At 36.9% G+C, this 15225-nt stretch overlaps 1 protein-coding gene across 1 annotated transcript; it reads left to right on the top strand.

The window, feature by feature from the left end:
* Positions 1 to 1474: 1474 nt before the first annotated feature.
* Positions 1475 to 11455, top strand: LOC134753859 (odorant receptor 49b-like). The gene is made up of 8 exons (XM_063689804.1): positions 1475 to 1565; positions 2713 to 2971; positions 3714 to 3821; positions 7122 to 7561; positions 7952 to 8150; positions 8549 to 8613; positions 9623 to 9713; positions 11390 to 11455. The coding sequence occupies exons 1-8, from the start codon at positions 1516 to 1518 to the stop codon at positions 11453 to 11455; spliced, it is 1278 nt and encodes a 425-aa protein (XP_063545874.1). The 5' UTR covers positions 1475 to 1515.
* Positions 11456 to 15225: the final 3770 nt, after the last annotated feature.

Genomic DNA, 15225 nt, shown 5'->3' on the forward strand with positions numbered 1-15225 from the left:
TGACAAAATTCCTAAATTATCGACATCGACACCAAAATTTAAAAAAGCTATACCAAATATATATATTAACTCCGTATGAGACAAATAAAGTGAGAATAAACGTGCCTCAGAATATCAAGAAAAATGTATGCTTAAAAAGATGGCGCCATACCTTTGGCATATACACGTGTTATTGGCGACACGTTTGATATTTAACAATTCTAACACATATCAGTGAAAGAACAAGGATCAAAGTCAAATGGCCTTCTAAAAGTTTTAATCCTGTGTCGAAAGATGGCAGTAAATTTATTGTGAATATAAAAAATATTTTGACAATATACGCCTCTATACTGAATTATCTATGGCTATAGCTAATATAGTGTATATATTATAGATTTTATTTGGCAGCATAGCGAAGGATGTTGCAGATTAAAAAAGTATAATAAGTATTAAACCCACCTCCGACGTTTCGAGGACGGCGTTGTCCCCGTGGTCTCGGAGAACCACCCACGCCCACGGGGACAACGCCGTCCTCGAAACGTCGGAGGTGGGTTTAATACTTATTTTACGCGATTAAGTCCCGTCGTTGTAAATAATAATGAGTAAAAATCGTGAAAGTTTAAATCAGTGTAAAAAAGTATACTACATATTCTGCTGATGTTAAGGGCGCCGCAGACGCCCCGTATATGTAGATTAGTTTTTTTTACTGTAGGTATATGTATACAGGTAATAAACGGTGGTTAGCATAGGATCTAAGAAGTATATTGAGATAAATTTTGCTTAGAAATTCAATGAAAATAACCACAAAAAATAATTCGGCCCGCAATGTAAAGCAACACAAAAGTTACGAGATGCGAGCTTTTTAAGGTAACTGTCAACGCTTTTTGGAAGTTACTATAAAAAGCTCGTATCTCGTAATGTCATGTCATGTTATGTCTCGTAATGTTTGCAGTACATTGCTGCTCAATAAATTTTCAACAAATTAATTTTTAATTAATGATTACACGGATAAATTCTACATCTGATTCAATTTATCGCACTGTATGAACACAGTGTAGATTAAATAGTCACCATTCGTGTATCGATACTAAGTTTGTCGATGTCAAAATATCGTCAAGCACTATCTCGTGTTTTAAAAAAATTCTTGCGTCGGTAATTAAGTATTTTCTTTCAAACAATTAGTCAAGTTAATAGACATGTGAAGGAATAAATTCAGTTTTGCGACGGAAATTGCAAGCATTTGTGTCACTCATCGAGTTTAAGCAAAAAGCAACACATCTTTGTTTGTACCCATAGAAATAAAGTGGTGCGAAATAATTAATTGGTACGAGTATTTTGGCTGTGACTAACTATTTGATGCTGACTGCATCAAATAGTTAGTCGCAGCCAAAATACCCAATGATAATTTCGCACTACTTTATTTCTATGGGTACAAAGATGTGTTGCTTATATATATATAATATTTAAATTTATTTATTGAAAATTAATGGTAATATATGAATGAATAGAATATAAATTCGTTCAAAAATAACGGAAATGGCTCCACCGCGAGTGTTTCGTTCTTTGAAGAGATGGTTTGACGACAGGTTAGTTTATTTATGTTTCTTATACCACAAGCTCAATAAAAAATATATTCAGGACTATAAATATCTCTACGCAAACTGTCAATATTTAAAAGTATTAATATATTACATGTTTGTCGATACATATATTTCATAGCCTTTCACTGAGCTTTTTGTAAAATTGATTGTTATGATTTATAATAATTGTTACCGCCGTTTTCTCTCATAGTGGATGGCGGACATTATGGCGATACAGGCTTTATGTTACTTTTCGCTCATGTCGTCGCAAATATGGACATATTTGGTATCAGTGCATTCAGTGTGATGTCCTGAACACAAATATATGAGATGACAGGCGCGAAAGTGGTGGGGGTAGTTGCAGCACAAAGTTTTTTACTTTTTTTTTAAATCTTAGGCTTTGTCTACTCACAAAGCCTAAGATTAAAAAAAAGTCACAAATATATAACATGCTGTAACATTTTCACTACTTCGTCTAACAAATTATTAGAAAACGTTAAAAAATTTCACAATCCACAGTTGACTTTGAACTGCTCTAAATTGAAAATGACTGAATGGATCATTCCAAAATACATACCAAGTGACTGTGAATATCCTCTATATAACGTTAAAAAATAATTAACCAGATATAAGCAAGAATAAGAAAAGTACATCAAGTTGAAAAAAGTATAATTTTCTGTTACATTAAACTGCAACTATTATTAAAACAAACAAAAACCAGACTATTTACATATATTTTTGAAATGGTCTTTTCACTAGCTTTCATTTGATACCCTATAGATATATTGTTATAGTAAGAAAAAAAAAACAATCCCCCCCATCCCATCCTTTTTTTCATTACCGGGCACCATTTTCAAAATATATATTTGTGATCTACTCACAAAGCCCTTTCATTTGATACCCCACATGGTATGATTAAAAAAAAGTAAAAAACTATGAACTGCCGACTTTTTGGCGTCACAGCAACTACCCCCACCAATTTCGCGCTTGTCATCTCATATATTTGTGTTCAGGACATCACACTAAATGCACTGATACCAAATATGTCCATATTTGATACGTCATGAGCGAAAATCGATTTGCAGAAGACTTCTAGACCAAAAACCACCGTACCTTTCCTTTTAAAATATCGATATACGATTTCGTTTTTCAGTGACGCTAAATACACACTGGAGTTCAACTATGTCCGCCAACTGACCTTCTTGCTGAGCTGCGTTGGCTCCTGGCCTCACGACCTATTCGGACGAGACCGACTCCACTTCGTCCTGTCCATATACAACCTGTTTTTGATCGGGGTGGCCATATCGATATCCAGTGCGGCTGCAGGATTTGTCTGGAATAACAGGGAAACTTTATCTTTCTCTGTTATGGGACATGTGATTTTGTGTATTTTGCTGGAGACATTGTATTTGGTAAGTGATGACATTGCAATGCTTCTAATAAACTAAATAATTCATTCGTTACTAAGACTTTTTATTTATTGAATTTATATCTATACTTGCAGCTGCTTTTGAAACTTCCGTATTCGTACATATGTAGACCACATTTTTTTTTATACTACGTCAGTGGCAAACAAGCATACGGCCCGCCTGATGTGAAGCAGTCTCCGTAGCCTATGTTCGCCTGCAACTCCAGAGGAGTTACATGCGCGTTGCCGACCCTAACACTCCTCTCCCTCAAGCTCTGGCAACCTTACTCACCGGCAGGAACACAACACTATTAGTAGGGTCTAGTGTTATTTGGCTGCGGTTTACTGTAAGGTGGAGGTACCTCCCCAGTTGGGCTCTGCTCTAGATCTGGAATGACATCCGCTGTCCTGTGCCCTACCACACAAAGCGAGATGTCATTCACAGTGCCCATACCTCTCTTTTGGGCGTAGTTTTAGTTTAAGGACTCCTAACTTAGGAGTATTTCATCGCTGGATTGTTAGGCTGATACGTTGAGCGAAGAAACTAGGTAATACCAGCTCTTCGGTCACCTGTGGCGTCTCTGAATCTCTTTGACGGATCTTTAAAGAGACTCAGAGCGCCTGGGCCGCACAGACTAAAAATATTTCACATTTTTGATAATATCCAATTAATTTAGTATATTTTCATAACAAACATTACGAATCTGCTTGAGAAATTAAGAACATTACTGAATTTTGGATTTCAGCAAAGATTAATAACGGCTCGGACGAAAAAGTATGGTGAGATAGTAAAGGATCTCCTGGACCAATTTCACCTCTTTTATTTCCAGAATCGATCGCAATACGCTTCCAAGGTTTGTTTCCACAAGATTGTTGGCTATCATATATAACTTCAAGTTTTTGGAGTCTTAATTTTGGCACTTTGACTCGTCTTATAATTCTACTCTAATTGTGTAGTAACTTGAGTTAAGTATTTTCTACAAGCAGCCAGCATCTCGGGACCTTGCCGCAGGGGCTTTTTTTAGAGTTAGTTTAGTTTAGTTTTATTTTTATTTAGATTTATTGTAATTTGAAGTTGTTTGCAGCTTCCGACTAATCCATTTTCTTGGAATAATAATTGTCACATTAGGGGAATTTCGGGTAATTATCTCATTATATCGCCACGCTAAGCTATAGCTCCCTACACAGTTTGCTCCAAATATTATTTAAAATAATAAAATAAATAAATAAAAAAGCCTTTTATTTAGAGTCCAAGTTAATTACATTAAATAAGTCAGTTTCGTTACAGTAAAGCATTTATAAATAAAATTTTATGTATTTTTAGTATGTCAATTTAAATAAGTCAATTTTTTACATATATTATTAAGTAATTTATAACAAACATTTAGTTTGCGGACAAGAACCCCTCATCGGGTGAAGGCCTCCTCCAAGGACTTCCATCTACCCCTATTTGCAGCTACATGTCTCCAGTTTGTCGCGACTGTTTTATTTATGTCATCAGTCCAGCGGCTATTTTGGATTTCAGCAAAGATTAATAACGGCTCGGACGAAAAAGTATGGTGAGATAGTAAAGGATTTCCTGGACCAATTTCACCCCTTTTATTTCCAGAATCGATCGCAATACGCTTCCAAGGTTTGTTTTCACAAGATTGCTTTAAAGTGTTTTTAATGTAACAATACTTTTTAATTATCTGTTTATAAATGGAGTGTTGGCTATCATATATAACTTCAAGTTTTTGGAGTCTTAATTTTGGCACTTTGACTCGTCTTATAATTCTACTCTAATTGTGTAGTAACTTGAGTTAAGTATTTTCTACAAGCAGCCAGCATCTCGGGACCTTGCCGCAGGGGCCTTTTTTAGAGTTAGTTTAGTTTAGTTTTATTTTTATTTAGATTTATTGTAATTTTAAGTTGTTTGCAGCTTCCGACTAATCCATTTTCTTGGAATAATAATTGTCACATTAGGGGAATTTCGGGTAATTATACCGCCACGCTAAGCTATAGCTCCCTACACAGTTTGCTCCAAATATTATTTAAAATAATAAAATAAATAAATAAAAAAGCCTTTTATTTAGAGTCCAAGTTAATTACATTAAATAAGTCAGTTTCGTTACAGTAAAGCATTTATAAATAAAATTTTATGTATTTTTAGTATGTCAATTTAAATAAGTCAATTTTTCACATATATTATTAAGTAATTTATAACAAACATTTAGTTTGCGGACAAGAACCCCTCATCGGGTGAAGGCCTCCTCCAAGGACTTCCATCTACCCCTATTTGCAGCTACATGTCTCTAGTTTGTCGCGACTGTTTTATTTATGTCATCAGTCCAGCGGCTATTTGGTTTCCCGGAGCGTCGTTTGCCTATAATAAAATTTTATGTATTTTTAGTATGTCAATTTAAATAAGTAAATTTTTCACATTAAGTAATTTATAACAAACATTTAGTTTGCGGACAAGAACCCCTCATCGGGTGAAGGCCTCCTCCAAGGACTTCCATCTACCCCTATTTGCAGCTACATGTCTCCAGTTTGTCCCGACTGTTTTATTTATGTCATCAGTCCAGCTGCTATTTGGTTTCCCGGAGCGTCGTTTGCCTGTTTAAAATAAACACATGTAAGGTTTGATGTCGTGATTCGGGTCCTTCGGGATAGCATACTCGTACGTACTCGTATTATCGTTGCGGTGGTAAGTAGTACGTTTAATTTTTTCCTTTCGCCTTAATTTATAGTTTCGCCAAATAAAAATACGACAGGCCGTTTTGGTCTTTTTACGAAACGGCTTAATCAACTGTAAGGGTCATTATTTATAAATAGTTTATACAAATACAAATAGCTAATAATATTTGGATTATGCCTACTTTCATTTATGATTAGCTTATAAAAGAATATCAATTGACTCTTACTTGTCACTGTTCGTTTTCATCATCAACCACCACCAATCAATGGGAGATTACCCAATCTCCCAACACAATTAAAAAAAATTAAACTGGAAAATAAATAAATAAATATCTATACATATAGAACGTAAATTGATAGCCTATATTAATCAATTAATTATTGTTTTGTTAGGAATCGAACTTTATTAAAAACGTAAAAATGGCAATATGTCCGCGCATGTTAGAAAACTTTTATTTTTATATTTCAAATGAAGCTTTCTCAAACGTAAGTGGAAATATTGTCATTATTTTCGTAATAATAGGCTACGAAAGTACGAAAGCGCGTTAGAACGAAATTAACTTTCTGCAGTTATTTAGTCTTTGGCCACAATAACTCCAATTTTATTGCACTTTGGCTCAGCACAAGCAAACAGAGTACAAGGAAGGCACGGAGCGACGAGCGATACAGCCTCCTCGTCTCAAAGCTAGCACACGACTGCCGGCCACGCTTTTTTCGAGCTACATACGCACGAAATGTTGAATAATATTCGATTTCTTTAAAAAAATATTATTTTTAAACATTATGAAACGTTGCATTTGTAGTGCCTGTTAAAACTTGTATTTTAGTTTAAAAATAACTTTAATCGAATAAACCGTTTAGGAAATATAAGCAAAGTTAGTAGCAAAACGGCCTGTCGTAATGTTCCTTTTATGGAGAAACTATAAGTCACAGGGAAAAAGTAGAACGTTAGGAATGTTGTACATAAAATGTAGATTAATATATATTTTTTTCATTATTTTTTGTTGAACCGTTAAGCAGATATATACTCTAGAAAGTAAGAGTTTACGGCCAACAATAGCGACTAGCGCCTTAATAACGTGCATGCATTTCATTAACTGGTTAACATAAGCTCTTTAATGACATAATGCTGTTAAAAGACGCGCCAACATTCTGAAGTCTTTTAAATGCACTCGCAAAATAGGGTATTTGACCGTATTTAAATTAATTATTTTACACCATGCATGAAGTAAAGCACCAGAAGATTAATAGAGAATCGTAGACAGCAGTTATTTTTAGACACAATTTCTATTTTGAAACTCGTATAAAACTATAGAGGTAATTTGACAACATGCTAGTTTCATATAAATTGCATAGTAACGAAATCGTTTTGACAGTTCGAAATAAGAAACTGATTTGACTATTAGTCAAATACCCTATTGAGTGCTCGAATACTTTCTCACATCTGCCTCATAACTTTACCGGTTATTTTCCAGATGTACAAGCAGATCCAGATCATTTCAAAGATATTCACGATCTACATTACTTGTCACATCGTGACCGGAGTCGTCTTGTTCACATTCATGCCTTGGTACAACAACTATAAAAGCGGAATGTTCGGCCCCGACCGCCCGGCGAACAAAACCTTTGAACATGCTCTATACTTCTACTGCTTCACTGACAAATTCTATACAACCTTAAACGGCTATTGGATACTATTCTTCTTCAACATCCCCACCTCCTTCCACACCAGCAGCTTCCTCACCTTTGATCTTCTGCTCTGCCTTATGGTGTTCCAAATTTTGGGACATCTTAAGATTATGAACCACGATTTGTCAAGTATACCTTCGACTGCTGATATTTACTCGGCAGAAGAGAACATGCGAGTCAGAGAGACTCTGAAAGGAATCATCGATCACCACAAAATACTTATAAAGTAAGTTTCTATCGTAAAATAATCCTTATAGTCCTGTACTACAACTAAGTATATGTCACACGATGTTTTCCATCACCGAAAAGCGACTGGTAAATATCAAATGATATTTCGTACATAAGTTCCGAAGAACTCATTGGTGCGAGCCGGGGTTTGAACCCGCGACCTCCGGATTGAAAATCGCACGCTCTTACCGCTAGGCCACCATCGCTTTATTTTCTCTTTATCGTATCTATACTTTATTTACATTTCGATTGGAATTAGGGATTACACGACGGATCCGAAATGTATGGGAAGATGGGTTCCGGATCCAGATGAGGATAATTTCATACATTTCGGATCCGGATTGCAAACCCTTTCCTTTCCCTTTCCCTTTCATTTCAATTGTTACAGATTCGTAGACAAGTGCTCCGACGCGTTCAGTACTTATCTCTTCATGTTCTACATGCTCATGCAACTCCTCACCATCGTGGTGACGGTGGAGGTTACCGCCTTCACTGCGGAGGCTTTGGCGAAATACGCACCTCTCACAGTCGCTATATATCAACCGCTGATTCAGATATCGATACTTTTTGAAATGATAAGCACGCAGGTAAGTTTTTACTTGATGTGTTTTTAATATCGGTTACTAACAAAAACGAATCTTATTCGGTAGCATAGGCACAAAACGATGCAATATGCCTTCTGCAGAATAATGTTTGTCTTTCATCTAGCATTTATTCCGGGTGCATTCCCAGCAGCTGCTTCGGGGGCCAGGGTCCGCTATGGTTGTTTGGCGATTGCTCTGTAATACATTCATCAATTAGAATAAAAATTGTGTATCGACCTCTAGGCCAATCAAATTACTTAGATTTTTTCGAAGAATTAAAAGGATTTCCAGCTTGCTGGGAATTAATTCCTCAAAACGCTTATTTTGCATCTAATTTGATTGGCCTGCTCGTCATTTCTACAAAGAAACTAATACAATTTTGTTGTATTGATTGTTGTCAGAGCGAGAAACTTATTGACGCCATATACGACATTCCGTGGGAGTGCATGGATACGAGTAACCGCAGGTAATATCTCTTTTTAACAACATGATGAAAAGAGTCCATGTTCAGATATTTATGAGCACCTAGGCCGCTACGACATATCTGATGGCACCAGTACAATCGCTAGGCATTAGGTATCAGTCTTGTCTAAATATTAACTTTAATAAGTAATATTAATAATATAATTATGTATTCCCAGAGAAGAGCTGGTGGCCTAGCGATAAGAGCGTGCGACTTTCAATCCGGAGGTCGCGGGTTCAAATTCAAACCCCGGCTCGTACCAATGACTCGGAACTTATGTACGAAATATCATTTGATATTTACCAGTCGCTTTTCGGTGAAGGAAAACATCTCGAGGAAACCGGACTAATCCTAACAAGGCCTAGTTCCCCCTCTGGGTTGGAAGGTCAGATGGCAGTCGCTTTCCTAAAAACTAGTACCCACGTCAATTCTTAGGATTAGTTGTCAAGCGGACCCCAGGCTCCCATGCCATGCCAAAATGTCGGGATAACGCGAGGAAGATGATGATGTATTCCCGTTTTTTAACCGTCGTTTCAAAAAGAGGGGTGTTATAAGTTTGACGCCAATTATCTGTCTCAACTCTCAAGCGGATGAACCGATTTTGACGGGTTTTTTTTTATGTGAAAGCGAGTTTCCTTGCGGTGGTTCTGAGCTACGTTTGATAAAAATCTATCAAGCAGTTTGAAGAGTATCAGCTCTATTGAAGCCGCATTCGAGGGAAGCCAGTGCTGTCAAACTGATTTAACTCTGCAGATATTCTGAATCATATTAAGTAATAAATCAATTTATTAAACGTACAAAATGTCAGAATGGAAAGTAATACATTACATTATATAATGCATGTTTGTGCTTAGGGATTTTTTTTAATTATTGCGTTTCTTTTGTTTTGGTGCATGTTTTTTTTTATAAACTGATCGGCGATTGGCCCTAGTCACACATGATGGAAAGTGAAGACAGGGCCTAAGATGGAGCTAACCGGTTCAGTAACAGCCTATGCTATGTGTGCTTTTAGGTCGGTGTTGTTTTTTCTGCTACGTGCGCAAACGCCGGTCACGCTAAAAGCCGCCAAGATGGTACCCGTTGGCGTGATGACTATGACCGCGGTAAAATTTATTCACAGATTGCTTGTCATTGTCAAGTGTCAACCCTCAAAAGCGCGACGAACATCAGAATGATGTCAAGTATAGTGACACTTCCGTCACTAGTTAAGGGCCTGACACTCTTTGATAGAGAAAGATAGTCTTATTGCGATTCCTATAAGAGGAAAGAGAAAATAGTGCCATGCTTTATCCTTATCACCGACCGGGTTTTTTTTCATGGTCAGGTTATGGCAGCATAGGTAGGAGGCGATGGCGAAATACCGAAATTTATAAGAGTGAAAGAGAAAAAGGATTATGCTGCCATCATAGACATAGTATAGTAGTTATAGACATGAAACCGAGCGACCAGGGGTAAGAGAAAGACATATTCATGTATTGACAGGTTAATGTATGGCAGCATAATCCTTTTTCTCTTTCACTCTTATAAATTTCAGTATTTCGCCATCGCCTCCTACCTATGCTGCCATAACCCGACCATGAAAAAAAACCCGTTCGGTGATAAGGACAAAGCATGGCACTATTTTCTCTTTCTTCTTATAGGAATCGCAATAAGACTATCTTTCTCTATCAAAGAGAGTCAGGCCCTTGCTGCTTGGCTGTTAACCTGTCAATACATGAATATGTCTTTCTCTTACCCCTGGTCGCTCGGCTTCATGTCTATAACTACTATACTATGTCTATGGCACTAGTGAATTGAGTATAGGGAGTATGGATGGTATAGAAAGGATCGCAATCTCTTATGGCAGAATTGTTGTAAAAGTGACCGCGTTAAGCTTTAAATAATAGTTCCTAATCTCTCCGGTGGCGCTAGTTAGGCTCTGGGACATGAGTATAACATGAACCATATAAGGCAACAAATAACCCGACCAAATTACGTAGGTTGTTTTTGGTAGTATTTCGGTGTATGGTGGCGCCGCCTAATTACTGTTTTTTGATGGACACTTTTCATACATAGAGATTTGGCTCCTTTATACAGTCTCCATGATAGGGAGTATTACTGCGATGTTCTGACGCATTATCGTAAACCATAGATTACCTTATACATATTGTGTCTTAAAGTTTATGACAAGTTTTCACAGATACATAATTTGTTACGAATAAATATGACATTGACGCATCAAGGCGGTTTGTTTACAGAGGGCGTGCCGCGAAACCCGAAAATCGAAATTTCGTTATCTGCCAATCTATCGCTCGAATCATGGAGACTGTATAAAGGAGCCAAATCTCTATGTATGAAAAGTGTCCATCAAAAAACAGTAATTAGGCGGCGCCACCATACACCGAAGTACTACCAAAAACAACCTACGTAATTTGGTCGGGTTATCTGTTGCCTTATATGGTTCATGTTATACTCATGTCCCAGAGCCTAACTAGCGCCACCGGAGAGATTAGGAACTATTATTTAAAGCTTAACGCGGTCACTTTTACAACAATTCTGCCATAAGAGATTGCGATCCTTTCTATACCATCCATAGCTCGAATATGCAAGACTGATAGAGAGGCAGATAACGAAGTTTCGATTTTCGTGTTTCGCGATAGGCCCTCTGTTTGTACGTAGCTACGCAGAGCTTTGCGTAATTTTCCCTATTAATATTCTATAGCGTAAATTATTTGCTTTTGTAACTTGGGCCCCTCTTACTTTTTATCCTTCCTATTTAACATATGTATGTATTTTTCAGGTCCTGAAGACAACATTCTCCTATTACATGATACTGAACACCATAGCTGAATCTGCTGAACAGTAGACGGGTCTGCGTTTAAACACTAAACTACAGATTACCTACTAGATAATGCATACCTAATATAAAAGTGGTTACGAGACGATCAAGCATTCTTACGTACAACCCGGTCACAATATCTGTGCACCTGACCTCGTGACGTCATATCGGCGGTCTGGGTACGGTGTGAAAAAAAGTTTTTTCGAGAAATGTGGAGGTGTAGCGGCAACGAAGATGCTAACCGTACTGTCGCACCGGGGAGTGCGCGGAGAGGTGACAGGGGAAGCGGGAGAGGCGCCACATTCCAGCGAGGTGCACAGATATTGTGACCGGGTTGTATGTAACATACATATTGAAAAATATCATGTACAGTTGCTATCAGATATATCGGAGCGGCCAAGGTGCTCACAAATATCTGAACACGCCTCTAATGTCAAAGCGTTAGTGTGTGTTCAGATATTTTGAGCACCTCGGCCGCCCCGATATATCTGATGGCGACTGTATGTAATACTTCATCTCCAGGGGACATGAGCATCTTCCCTTGGCGACGTCCATTATAAATTAGAACCGATTGTCAGTCATATCTCACTTTTAATCTCACCTTTTGATCTCTCTGATTAATCTTAGAATGATTAACGATTTATAAATAATTTATGAGTAGTAAAATAAATTAATTTCAAATTATTGTCTTCGGTTACCGCGATAGTTACTCATGAAATAAAACTATGAAAACGGATTATATCGCGTATATTGAATTTATAATACATCCCGACGTTTCGAACCCTTTAAAGCGTTCGTGGTCAACGGGTGACTGAAGAAAAATTACAAAGTGCAAAAATACCCACATACTAAAATAATGAACAATCATAGACTATAAACTTTAAGGCTGGTTGTACATGCAAAATCGGTTCATAAGGCTAGTTATACACTACAATTATTTTGTATTATAAATTCAATATACGCGATATAATCCGTTTTCATAGTTTTATTTCATAATTTCAAATTTTTAGGCCTTAATTTATTTAAATTCAATATTTACTTTTTACTATACATAATATAATAATACTATTTGAACGTAAATTCCATATTTACCTATTCCTATGCACCAACCAATGTAACAGCAATTTCTCTCTATATTTTTCTGTTTTATACATTTATTTCTAAATTTATGTTATCTGTATTATTTACATACATGCTGTTTATTCGTTACCACGTGCCTAATTAATGAATAAATATTAATTATATATAAATATTGTAAATATATAATTAATAAAAAATATTTTTCAATCACATCAGCAGCTCGTAAAATCCCATCCTCGTCGCCACTGATAGATATCGGGTCGGGAAGGCACACGAGTGACACGCAATGTAGCTGTTAGCGAACTGGTTTATTTAGCCCGTTATCGCGGTGGGCGCAGCCACCGAGCGTACTTACATCTATCTATGCATGCATATACAACAATCCTCTTTATTCGTCAAAAACTAATAAGAAAGTTGCATTGTAACCACAAGTGGCATAATGCATACAATACTTTTTCTACGACCAAGCGCTGACTTTGAAATAAAATTGTAAAAACTAAGTAATAATTTTCATGTGGACTTCTAATCTACCCACGGTATCTACCTATTTTAAGTAGTATAATCTGAGACACTTCTGTCGGAGGATTAAAAAAAACCGGCCATGTGCGAGTCGGACTCGCGCACCGAGGGTTCCGTACTTATTAGTATTTGTTGTTATAGCGGCAACAGAAACGATCACGGTCACGGTTCATGAGATACAGCCTGGTGACACAGACGGACAGACGGGACGGACAGTGGAGTCTTAGTAATAGGGTCCCGTTTTTACCCTTTGGGTATACGGAACCCTAAAAATGAAATTAAAAAAACATGTCTATGGTTCACTTATTTGTAAGATGACATTTAAAATAAGGTTGGCAAACAATGTATTTCTCATACAATAGTAAGACTACATGAAGTATCAAAAAGTTCCAAAAAGATACTGCATGTATGTAGATAAGCGTTTTTGGGGAATAGACTAAAGTCTGTTTTTTTATTCCGTAGACTAAAATGACGTTTCATGTGTATGAGATGACATTTCTTAGTACCACATGAAATATCATTTTAGTCTACGGAATAAAAAAACAGACCTTAAAGACTTGTCTTGACAACTATAAGGTAGGGTTTTAAAGATGTGTGCACGACCTTTTATATGACAAATAAAAGTACGGTAGTAGTAAAAATATTTAATAGTATTGATTTTGATTTGATTTGTAATTTCGAAATCCGTATGTTCGAAAATCTAAACAACACCTTCCTCCGATACAATTATTGTATCGTCCCCTAACATTATATAATTAATTTAAACGCCCTTAATGACGGCCATTTGTCCACTATTATCTGAACTCCTCAAGCCAGTAATGTCTTGAAGGGGACATTTTTGGCTGTCAAGTACGTTTTTCATGACACTTACTCGAAAAAGATCTTATTTCATACAGGTGTACTGAAGGACAAAGACCTATATTGTTACCGCGGGAGTTGATTCAGAATTTTTTTTGGCATTTTTGGCATAAAATGAGTTAATATCTTATGATTATTTCTATTCTATTCTATTCAAAAATTATATTAAAAAAAATGTGTCGTTTTCGAGCAAAAGATACCACGTTACGTTTTCGCTTGCCATAAGGACGCTCTGACAGGTTTTTCGTATAAAGAAGACAAGCAATTTTCGTCCTTATGGTAAGCGACAATGTGGTACCTTTTGATTGAAAACGTCACAAATTAAAAAAGTGTTCATAAGCGACACTATTGGAATGTGCCTTCTACCGTTACAATCTTACAATAAATATTCAATAAACTCCATATTAAATTGTAACGTAACACATGTCCGTACTCAATCGAGCGGTGCAGCGACAAACCACGAAACCAATATGGCATTCGAACGACAATTTCATATGCAAATTTGTCGTATCTTAAGTACTATCGCGTATGCGTTACCGTTTCGCAGTTGACAGTCGGTAACACAAGTGTTTGGTGAACTGTGTCCGTCTCCGCTTAGGCACAGGGAGGACACGCTATACATCAAAAATCACTTGCGTGTCTATGTGTGAACGACACGTCTGTACACGCGTCATGCGTCATAGTGTAAGTTGCTTAAAAATAGTACTGATATGAGCGGCCGGCAAACGGCCGTCAATCTGCTTTCGCGGGGCGGTGCGTGGCCGTTCTGTATGATAATACTGTTACTTATTCTGTGGCTTAGGGTAGATGTAGGGTATCCACCTTTCTGGACGGTATGAGCTGTACCAGGCCAATTCGAGTTTATTATTATTCGATCTGCTTCCGATATGAAACTGATGTCACTTAAAGTGATATTTCTTTAACCTAAAACGCCACTTTTGACACTGAGAGATCCGAAACAGACGGAATACCTAAAATTCAAGGGCCTGACACTGATAGAGAACGATAGTCTTATTGCGATTCCTATAAGAGAAAAGCGAAAATAGTGCCATGCTTTGTCTTTATCACCGACCGGGCATTTTTTCATGGTCGGATTATTATATGACATCATAGCAAGGAAGGAGGCGATGGCGGAACATGGACATCCTGCGTGAAAATCTCAAAAAACGAAATATCGTACTCGACTGTTTCCTCCTTCAAAACTTAACCAAATGTAACGAAATTTTGAAATCTAAATAGTAATGAAATTATCTGTGTTGGACTGTTTTGCTTTTTAGGCTTATTGATGTCAGTTTTGAATACCATGCTCTCTTTGCGGCAATTAAATTAATAGCTTTTCA

The sequence above is a fragment of the Cydia strobilella genome, chromosome Z (genome assembly GCF_947568885.1).
Source record: "Cydia strobilella chromosome Z, ilCydStro3.1, whole genome shotgun sequence".
NCBI classification, from domain to species: domain Eukaryota; kingdom Metazoa; phylum Arthropoda; class Insecta; order Lepidoptera; family Tortricidae; genus Cydia; species Cydia strobilella.

Excerpts from the sequence above, each read along its gene's own strand:
- LOC134753859 (XM_063689804.1), top strand. The coding sequence starts at position 1,516 with ATGGCTCCACCGCGAGTGTTTCGTTCTTTGAAGAGATGGTTTGACGAC. Across the intron at positions 7,562-7,951 it reads CACCACAAAATACTTATAAA|ATTCGTAGACAAGTGCTCCG; the intron begins GTAAGTTTCTAT and ends CAATTGTTACAG. Across the intron at positions 8,151-8,548 it reads TTGAAATGATAAGCACGCAG|AGCGAGAAACTTATTGACGC; the intron begins GTAAGTTTTTAC and ends GATTGTTGTCAG.